This window comes from Cyprinodon variegatus, unplaced genomic scaffold, assembly GCF_000732505.1.
Source record: "Cyprinodon variegatus isolate N-32 unplaced genomic scaffold, C_variegatus-1.0 Scaffold480, whole genome shotgun sequence".
Lineage (NCBI taxonomy): Eukaryota > Metazoa > Chordata > Actinopteri > Cyprinodontiformes > Cyprinodontidae > Cyprinodon > Cyprinodon variegatus.
Genome location: NW_015150933.1, coordinates 1 through 11182, shown reverse-complemented (window position 1 = coordinate 11182; position 11182 = coordinate 1). Strand labels below are relative to the sequence as shown.

Genomic DNA, 11182 nt, shown 5'->3' with positions numbered 1-11182 from the left:
GATATTAAAAAGGGGTCTACCTGTTTTAATAACAACTCAAAAATTGCACTCCAGTAAGAGTAACCCTATTTGCTCATATTTTTACTCAACTAAAAGTAATGAGTAGTCCTCCAAGAAATACAGTAAAAAGTATTAGGTTAAAAGGCTACTGAAGTAATGAGAAGCTCTTCATAATATCTGATATATAGAATTATTAAAATGTAGAGGTATGTGCAAATTATGTTATTTTAAATAGTAACATATAACAATTATTATTTTTTTTTTTTTTTTTCAAAAACAACAACAACAACAAAAAAATTCCAGGCAAAAAGAAAACACTTTTAAAAACCAGTTTCTTTTTAACGTAACTTTTTTGAAACCAGTACTCCCAGGGACAATATTTACTCCGTACAATATATTATTAATATATTTTGAATTGAAAAAGCTTCCTGGATGCGAAGCGAAACATCATCAAACTTGGAAAAGAAAGTCCAGTGGATTATTTTTTTAACTTTTTTGGTCTGTTTGTTATACTTTGAAGTTCCTCATGATGGATGAAGTAGCCAAACATCATACTCAAGAGTAGCGCCATTTTATAATAGTTTAATCAATTAAAACTAAAAGGTATGGTGCAGTAAAACTAGTACAGTTATATTTTGTCAACTACCCCCCCTCTGCTTAGATTATAAATTAATTAATTACGGAAAATTGTTCATTCTATCATATGTAATAAGGAAATGATATGGAAAATAGTAGGCCCATTTAAAGAGATGGGATTATAGATAAACTGAAGAACAGGTAATGACAACTGGCAAAAATCCCCAAAGTAACTCTGGAGTTGAACAATAATAGAGCTAACTTGGAATGATATAAGTACATTACAATTAGTAAGCAATGTAGGGGATAATGTAGTAAAGTTAAATTAAGTAAATTAAGATGATCCCATCAAATAAGACTCTACTAATCTAAAAGTAATGTTGCACATCAACTTAATATGGTAAAATATGGTGGTGGCTAGCCTCTCCAGTAAAGTAAATTAGAAAGTTAACCGCCTTTAATTGCAGCTAGATCAGCCTGGGCCATTCACAGCGCAGAAGATAGGTATTTACAATGCATGAGTCACACTGCTAAAATTACCCATAATGCAGCAGTGCTTTTCTGCTAGCATAAGGATAAGCTGGCAACTGCACAGAGCGACGTTGCAATAAAAAATATGAAAGCACTAGAGAGAACACCTTATATCCTCAGATTTTTTCAGGTAAAATCAGTGGAAATCGTTAACTGGACAGTTTCTTCTTCTGCTTTGCATGTTTCATGGAGTACAAAACTACAAAAAGCACTATGTGCAGAGGACAGATTGTGTTGTAATATTCAAAAGTAAGGACAAATAATGGTTATTAGGTCAAAGGTTATCTATTCATTGAAAAAAGTCCTCTCTGGGAAAGTGATATGTTTTGATTTGGAAGGTGCAGTATGCTGTATAGACTTTCAATAAACGGGTATGTTTGACAGCTTCAGAAGGCAGTCAATGAACACATCTCAGTGGTGTTATCCATATCGGTTTTATTTTTTTAAGGAGATTGTCTCCGGGCTAAAACATCTCCCGACTCTTCTCTTCAGTGAGTGCAGTGTGGTTTAGAACATCTGGATCATGCACTCTCTGGACTTCCCGACACCGACCCATTTGACTGAAATGAGGAAAAGAAAAAGATAATCAATAACAGCAAGTATAAGCAAAGCTGGTTTGATTTACTAATTGTGCCCTTTAATGGAGAGCAATGTTTTTTTTTTTTTTTTAACTGCAGTGGGTTTGAAGTTTAAGGATATGGGATTTTCGTGTCAGACATACTGGGGACTCCAATGTGGTTCTCAATGAAACGAATGTAGTTCTGTGCCTTGGCTGGGAGATCATTCCACTTCCTGGCTGCAGATGTGTCTGTCTTCCAACCAGGGAAGGTCTCGTACTCCACCTCCACTTTGTGCAAAATATCCATATTGGCTATAATAAAACAGAGCAAGCATTCCCAAGCTTTAGATGGAGTATTAAAACAAAATATTAAATAAATACCTTCTATTTATTACCTGGGAAATTAGGGATTCTCTTCCCATTAAGTTTATAGGCAATGCCAACTTTAATTTCATCAAGCACATCCAGAATATCAAGTTTTGTCAAAGCAATGCTGTTGGAAACAGGGCAACAACAAACTTAGTTTGAGTTACTATAAACAGTGATCAGGATGGTGTAGGATCTACAGAACACCCGATGCCTTGCCTAAAATTTCTTGTGATACTCACGCAGTAAAGCCATTAATCATGTGAGCGTATCTGAGAATGACAAGATCCAACCAGCCACAGCGCCGCTTCCTTCCTGTGGTCACCCCAACTTCATGACCTCGTGTCTGTAGCAGCTCTCCAACTGCCTAGAGAAACCAGGAAACAAAAACAAAACACAACAACAACTTCACCAGTTTAATTGTGCAGTTTCAATTTTGGAAAATTAAACAGATGTTGATGACAGTGACACGTCACACGTGCAAGGAGGTCATGTTTTCACATCCTGACATTTATCTTAGTGGTTAGCTCCTGAAACAGGTGATACAATTCTGACTCTTGCAGTAAATATGTCCCTAACCTAGAACATGGCCCTAAGTTTATCCATAGGAAATATGTCATCTCAGGAATAAATCCAACAGCTGTGTGAGCCACAATAAATGTTTGCACAATTACAAACCACAAAATGAAAAGCAGCATACTAGTCATCTAAAGATACACTAAGGTTTTTTTGTTGTTTTTTTTTAATGCAGCTTCATAATCATATTTTCTACCAAAGCACCAAAGGTTTACCACCCAGTGTGCAACTCAGATTAAGGGTGTAATGAATGCAAGAGGGAGGTTGCTCTCCAAACAGGTTCCCTATTGCTTATCTACATTCCCAGTCACTTAGGTTTTAGGTCAACTCTGTGTTGAGGACAGTTATTATTGAAGTATAACAATTGTATAGAAGAGTCAGAGGGTGATGTGTGTGACATCACAGACGTCTACTGGTTCTTGAAGAAAGAGAAAGATAAATCAGGGTGAATTTTTAGTTACACCTCATATTTTTAAGGAACAAAGTGATGAACAACAGCAATGTGCTCAAAGTTAGACTGATTCTGGGACAGTATCTCTTCCATTACTGGAAGGATAATGGGTTATGTTATCCTCAAAGATCTTAAGATTTTTTTTCTTAGTGAAGGGACCCATAAAGACTTAATGGTCGCTGGAGAAGATCACATAGCTTTTACATATCAAAGGACACATATTAAACTTTAGTGAAAATTTAATCTGGACCGTTATCAGCCTAACCTGAACCCCTTTGTCCAGCTTCAGCCAATCATCTCGAGGCCACACCTCCTTCAAAGCCAATCATCTTTCAATATCCCCTTCATTTTGCCTAGCTTCTCTCTACCGCATGCAAGCGAACTTTCACCCATCTCTGCTCATTTCCTCTCTGACTCTCAGACTATTCTCACCCTCTGGCTTATTCAACCACCCGTGACCGGGCCCCAGGGGAAGACAGGTTGCATGATAACTGGCATTGGAGGAATCCACATGCTATCTTGGCTGTGTACGTAATACAAAGGGTTTGTTGCAAATTTGCAACAATAAGAGTTAAGGGGTTAAATATCACCAGATTACTATGACTCAGGAATATCACACCCTTAATCTAAAAATACCAGTCCATGCCTATAATGCAGACAAAATGATCAGACTAAATGTTCCCAGATAGAGTCTTTATGCTAAAACTTTGAGGTCTTACATTCAGTTGTTCTGTGGGAAAGGCTCCAATCCCCACTCTGGTGGTGTAGGCCTTGGATACACCAAACACATCACCAATGTTGAGCGGAGGGATGCCCAGTCCAGTGCACACCCCTCCCACGGTGCAGTTTGATGAAGTCACAAAAGGATATGTGCCTAGAAGAGCATCACTGATGTTTCATGAAAATATACAGCATGTTAATGTACGCGTTCAGGAGATTGCTTTAAAACAAGATCTACCAAAGTCGATGTCAAGCAGAGCAGCGTTGGCCCCTTCAACTAAAATCTTCTTTGGAGGTCCATGAAGAGCTTCGTACATGTAATAGACCCCATCTCTGACCATCGGGCGCAATCGCTCTGCAAATTCCTTCAAGAAACAAAACACATTTAGAGTTAGGTTTGGAATTTGAAGACGTTTCTTTGCTTCTTCAAAAACAAAACAAAAAATAAATAGCTTAAATCTTCCAAAACAAGACACTGAAATATCTTTTGGTAGTAAACAGCTACAAAATAATTGATACCTCCTGGGTAGCCGTATGGAGGCAACTAATCAGGGAAATTTGGGGAAAAAAAAAAAGTTTTTTAGGTAGCTTAATATAAAGTATCCGCTAATCAGAGATGTTAGAACAAGCTATTTTAGATTGTAGTAAAATATGTGTCCATGGAAAAGCTGTTGTCCCTTTTGACCTAAATATCACATTCCAAGATGAAGGCTGGGACATTTCATCATTATACAGGATAGTGGGGTAAAAAGAACAGGAAAAAACATCTTAGCTTTAGCTATGATTTATATGATAAAAAAAAATGTATATAGTTGCTCTAATTAGATTGAACTTAATATTATAAACCCAACACAGAGAAATGTAAGGAATAGGGCACATGGTTTTATTTTCCTGCTTGGAAATTCTGAAAAGTGTGTTGTGTATCTGTTTTTACCCACCAGAGCAAGTCATTTTGGGTTATGCCTCCAATCAACTATACATCTTAAGACTGACTTTCTATCTCTACTTTAGAAAATAAGATGAATACCCCAAAATGCTCACTGCTGACCCCTGCTGACTCCTAAAATGTGAAAAATCTCAAGGGTTATGAAGGGCTATAAATATTTTTTACAGGGCTAGTGCTTCACCAATTAGAAAAACAAACAAAAAACCCACCTACCTTCAGTTTTTTTAGCTGGTCATCAACATCGACTGTCAAGGATGGATACATGGACTGATAATGACGGACAAGATTCTTAAATCTGAGAAGAGTTTTAAAAGAATATGACCCTTTACTGTGCAGAAGTTACTTGGAGAAGTTGGACTCTTAAAATATTTCTACCTCGTGGAGAAGTCATTAAAGTCACCCAAGAGGTCACACACACGTAGACCAATGCGGGAAGCTTTGCTGGAGTATGCCGGACCAATGCCCTTCTTTGTTGTTCCAATGCTGCCATGGAAAATAAAGCAGAATCAATGAGGATTAGGGCAGAAAGAACATTTCCCGTTGTGCACCTTACTTTACTCCTGCCCCTTACTTCTTTCCTTCCTGCGCTTGTCTCTCTGTCTCCTGCAAGCCATCAACAACTTGATGGAAATCAAAGACTGTCAAGAAGATAAGATTTAATTTGGTTAAAGAGAAAATTCACAATTAATCCAAATAACTGACAGAAGGAAATGTGCGTACCGAGGTGGGCTCTGTCTGACACTATCAGTCTCTTCTCCCAACCTTTCAGTCCTGCTCATGGAATAAAAATCATGTCAACATGAGAACAGGGAATCATTTTACACAGCATTTTCCTTATTTTTTTTTTTATTTTTTTTTTTTTTTTACCACATTTGCATGAAAATACCTTTCTTCTCATTTTTATCTCCCTCTTCAAACAGTCCAGGCAGATGTATGACAACTCCATTACCTGAACGAGAGGAAGGAAAATACTCAGTAAAGCTGTGAAGTGTCCACTTTCTGTAATGATTGAAATGTGGAGCTGTTTTGTTTTTACCGATGAGTGAAATGCTTTTGCTGTTGATGATTCCACTGGGGAGAAGGTGGAAATCGTACTCTTTGCCATCTACTACCACTGTGTGTCCTGCATTGTTGCCTCCCTGGAAATCCCAGCAAAGGTAAATATACAGCACCTTGCAAAGTATTCACACTTCTTGTTTTAAATGTTGTCACCTTACAATCAATAACTTTATCGGGATACTAACTGATAAAGCATGGTGGTGGGGTGCATAATCATTCTCATGATTGTGCCCTTTATGGACTTCTGTTAAAGTTTATTTTTAAGTTCTCAGTTACACTTTAATTTAGGTTATTCTGTGTTTTCTTTATCATTGATTTCTTTTCCATTTTGTGTTATATTTAAGCTTTAAGTTTTTTTTAAAGTTACTCTCTGTTGCCCCCTTGTGCTGGTCTCCTTTCCCTTGGCTCCTTCTAGTTACTTCTGTCTACACCTGCTCCCTATTAACTAATTAGTCCTCCCATTGTTTCTGTCTCCCATATATACACCTTTTGTTCAGTTACTTTTTGCTGGATCCTTGTCATTATTTTTGGTTAATTCCTCCCTAGTTTCTACTAGTTTTTTGGTTATTGATTTTTTGTGTCCATCAGTTCTTGTTAGGAATCCAGTTTGTGTGGGTTGTTTTTGTGTTTCCGTCTCTCCACCACCTGGTGGTGCCCTGTCCTCGTTGGCCCTCCCTGCTCACCTGCTGCTTGTTAGATCATTACTGGAGGAGTATTTGAGCAGTGGGCTGTCTCTACCTCGACGCGAGAGTGTTTGCTAGTTTTGGGCCAAGCTGAGATTAGCAGTCTAACCTGAGCTTTGTTTCTCTGAGTCTTATGTTGTTTTTTGTCTTTGCTCTTCGGCAGGAAGCCTTCCTGAGTAACTGGATACCTGGACCTTCTCCCCCTGGAAGGATTTACTGAGTACACACTGAGCAGGGGAAAACCTTCACATGATCCGTTCAAGTTCCCATTGGAAATCCAAGTGACAGTCCGCACCATTACTCCTCTGGGTCCAATGTATGTCTACCTGTCCACTCTCCAATGAGTCCCCTCTTCTCTGGATAAATCCCACACTGACTGGATTTAAGGTTTGACAAGAGCCCCCTCAAACGTGAGTCCCTCTCCAGCATTATTGAAGCCTTGGTCAAATTTCCTACGGTACCTGAACTGATCACTGTGATCTCCCCTTCAGACTTTCCAGTTCCGGTTCACCAGTCCACTAGGTTCCAGACCCAACTTCTATTACACATTTACATTAAATAAACCTGTTAAACTTTTTCCCGTGGTCTCTGAGTGGTTCTCTGCTTTTGGGTAAGAAATCCCTAAATCAATCATGACACTTCTGGAGTAAGGATTTTGTATTTTCACTTTTTCATTAAACTTTGCATTTGGGTCCACAACTACATCCACCAACCATGACAACCACAAACAGGAAAATCTAATATCTTTTCAAAGGTTAATTCTACATTTGAAATACATTTTTATCCAGCCTCTGACACCCCTGATTAAAATGCAGTGCAGACAGACGTTAAGTCATTGATTCATTATTTTTCTTTTCATTCAAACTAAATGTACTGCTTTAATATAAAAAAAATTAAAAGGTTTGAAAACTTTTGTATGTTAACTACAGAATATTTAGTTAAAATCAAAACCCTCACTACCTTTGGTGACATAAAGAGGACCAAGTTTTTCCAGCACCCAAATTAACAGGCTTGGCACTTGCTCTTTCCCCCTAGGCTACACTGCCCTTCTCACATATCAAACCAGCCAGAGAATGTGACCTCTCCAGCCCGGAGGGTGGGGGCTATCCAGGCTTCAGGACACAGGGTACTAGATCCTGACAGTGGAGAAAGCACAACATCCCAACTGCAGACAGGATTCAGTGTGCGTCTCAGCGCACGATTGACCTCTGGACTGTCGTGTCACTGTATATGTACAAACAGATCTGTGAAGGGCTGTGATTTTTTCAATGTTTTTTTACTTTATTCTTTTTTTTTTTGCCCATGTTATCCACGACAAATTGAACAAACTTCACAATTTTAACTTTCCAACTTTACGATGGAGTCTAACAAACAATAATAAATCTGAAATTCAAACCTTTACAGAGATATAGGTACTTGGATAGTTTTTTTCAGGGACCAAAACCAGTTGCATGCCTTATCATTATTAATATTTTAAGATACACACGTTGTCCTATATGACTGAAACCTTGACATAAGAAACTCCAGATATCTACCTGGCATCTGCAGATAACGTCAGCCTCTGTGGCCAAAAGATCCACCACTTTCCCCTTTCCTTCGTCCCCCCACTGCGACCCGATCACCACCGTCACTTTGTTCCCCGCGTCGCTGCGCGCTCGCTTCTGTCCGCCCGCTGCGGCCTGATTTGCGGTTTTCTGCTCCTTGGACGACCAGTTGAACGACATAACGGCGCTTGCTTTAGTCTTCCCGTCTCAAGAAGACTAAACTGTCCCTAAGAGAGTCATTGCCATATCTGTAATTTTAGAGGAGGTGATGTCAGAAGCAGACGCACAGAGGGACGTAGCTCTGCAAGGGGTCTCCACTGCTGCTCAGGAGCATTTAAACATAAAGGGAACAATTAAACAGTATTGGCATACCAGGTAAATATGTATAAAAAGGATACAAATAAGATATTTTAGTGCAGTAAAAAATGTTTCTTTGAAAATTGAAGATAAATTTAATATTTGAGTACATTTATAAAGACAACTATAAGAGGTGGAAGTATTCAACACTAGTTGCCTACTTGAGGAAATGTATTGATACTCAGTCAAATCTTACTCAACTACAAGTACTGAAGTACTCACTTTTGAAAATACTAAAGTATTCAAAGGTACAAATTAAATTTTCAGTTCATTGCTGTATCAGAGTAATTTTAAAGAACCTTGTAACTTTCAGAAACCACCTTATCTATTGATGTGTAGAACCACTTTGCTATAATCACCTGTGAAGAACTTTAGAATAAAAAATAGGACAGCTATTTTGGTAAATATTTTTTTATTTAACAACATCAATATGAAAAGAGGATTGTCCTGATTCTCACACTTTTGCTAGGGAATAGAAGTTTATGTTTGTTACCGCAAAGAAACCACAACTTGTCATTTTTCTATCTTTTTTGCTTCTGTTTATGTTTTGTTTTAGAGTTTTCTGTTACACTTTGATTTTCATTCCGTGTTTTCTAGGTAATTGGACTCATTTCCATTTTGTGTCATTGTAGTTGTTTTGTGGTTGTATTTGAGTTCTTATGTATTTCCTGTTTACTCTCTGTTGCCCCCCTGTGTCATTCTCCTTCCCCGTAGCTCCAGTGGCGGTTCTAGTCCAAATGTGCCAGGGGGCCAGTGGGGGACCAGCGGGGGCCAGTGTGTTTTTTATGAGGGCACAGAAAAGCATGAAGCAAAGGGTCTCTATTTAAGTGACTCTGGTCCCGCCCACTGAGTTTAATGGATGAAGTCGATATTTTTAATAATTTAATAGAGTCTGAGGCTCAAATGCCATGAAATAAATAAATGTAGTGAAATAAGGAAATGTATATGTAGGCTGAAATTAATTTATTTAAAAAAAAAAATTATTTAACGGAATAATTTAAAAGTAATATTCTCTTTTGTTAATGGAAAATTAAAGTCAATTACTTTTAATCTGATAACTTAATGTTATATTTAATTTAAATGTGTATTAAATTAATGGTACATTTAATGATACATTTTTTTACTTTTATTTTACATTTCATATCTCCTTAATGGTGCGTTTATTCATTTTATAATGCATTTATATTTATCTTTTTCATAACAGTTTTAATTTTTTATTTTGTCCTCTTTAGCCCTCCGTATGTATATCAATAAACAATCAAAGACATTAAAATATAACCTGCAAATAAGCTGCAACTGGATGCAACATGAAAAGGTGCTCATATTTCCAATGGGACCAAGGTGTAATTATATGAATGAAAGCAGCCTGAAAGTAGGTTTCAAAACATGTTTTCATCACACAGATTCTTTGATTTTTCTTGGACAACTCTGACTATTTCCTGCTATTTGATTGATTTTGTCTCCGGTAATGACACCAACAGATTTACAGTTTTCCCCTTTAGAGTGACAAGTTAAAAATATGGAGGACACGCTCAATCAGTCATCATATGGACCGCGTCAGTCTGAATAAGTGCACAGCAAACGACTGATTATGAAAGGCTAGCAGCGCTAATGGTAACTGATATTCACAGTAGTCAGGATAAATACCTGCTGCACTGCAGATTAATTTACTCCTTAACAAAAGAAGAGACTTTTTAAATACCCCTGATCTTTGACATGCAAACACTCTAGCTATAAGCCATTCATAAATTCTGATTCTAATTAAATTGTGGTCATTAGTAGTATAGGGATCTTCCTTTGATTATCAGTCATTATTTCTTAGTATTTATAAGGCTATAATTTTTTTTGTAATTTTCATAGAAATGTTTTCTTTTGGAGCCTTAAAAAGGATCCCAACTAGTTCATCCTGTTGGCCTAAATGTTTATGACAAATAAAATATCCTAATTACTTCAAGAAATATTTATCCTTCTTTATTTGAAATCCATGGAGGTCTACATTTCCCCCCGGTGCAATGCATGCTGGGTAGATGACAGGTTAAGTGGACGGAGCTAACGCTTCAGGGCCAAAACTTGCATCAAGTTTTATTTCTTAATGTCAGTCAATGAAGAATAATTTTAAAATGGATAAAAACAAAATAGCGGTGGCGGCTGGCCAATAGAGGGCGCTAGGGCAACGCCCCGCAACCAATGACCCTGATTAAGAGATTTTTCAATTTTTTTTCATAATTTAATTTGAAATTCAAATACAAAATATTTCAATATATATATATATATATATATATATATATATATATATATATATATACATTAAATAACATGCAGCTCCATGGTAGGGCGGAGCTCTCAAAAGCAAAACTTCCCCTCCGAACAAATGAGCAGTGAGGCAAAACCATAAAAGATATTCAAAAAATACTTTCACTGTTGGCGTCAGCCATCCGTCGGCTTCGACTGTGCCAACTTTTATGTTTCTACTAAAAACTATTTGGCCACAGTGATTATGTAAAAATATGTTTTTTCTGAGTATGAGGATTTTTCTCAGAATCAATGTTTTCCTATGCCCAAACAAGTCAGCTAAACAGCTAAACCATAAATGATATTGAAAAAAATCTTTCAATGTGAGTGCTAGAAGGGTCTGAAGATGTTCTATACAAAGTTTTATGTCAGTACATCAAATAGTTTAGAAATGGGAGCGATACGAAAATATGTATCGTTTTGGATTTTGTCTGTGATTTTTGGACAGTCTCTCGTTGGATTTCTATTGGGGAAGTGTGGACCTCTCCGTGGTCTGGGCCACACTGTCGGAAAACTGTAAAT

At 37.4% G+C, this 11182-nt stretch overlaps 1 protein-coding gene across 1 annotated transcript; it reads right to left on the bottom strand.

Annotated features, from left to right (window-relative positions):
- Positions 1–1528: 1528 nt before the first annotated feature.
- On the bottom strand, positions 1529–8278 carry adssl1 (adenylosuccinate synthase like 1). The gene is made up of 13 exons (XM_015389919.1): positions 8003–8278; positions 5762–5864; positions 5612–5674; positions 5446–5496; positions 5297–5363; positions 5101–5208; positions 4939–5020; positions 4018–4144; positions 3779–3933; positions 2275–2399; positions 2062–2159; positions 1829–1978; positions 1529–1667 (listed from the first exon to the last, which is right to left on the bottom strand). Exons 1-13 carry the CDS (start codon positions 8189–8191, stop codon positions 1615–1617), a joined length of 1371 nt encoding a protein of 456 aa, XP_015245405.1. The 5' UTR covers positions 8192–8278; the 3' UTR covers positions 1529–1614.
- Positions 8279–11182: the final 2904 nt, after the last annotated feature.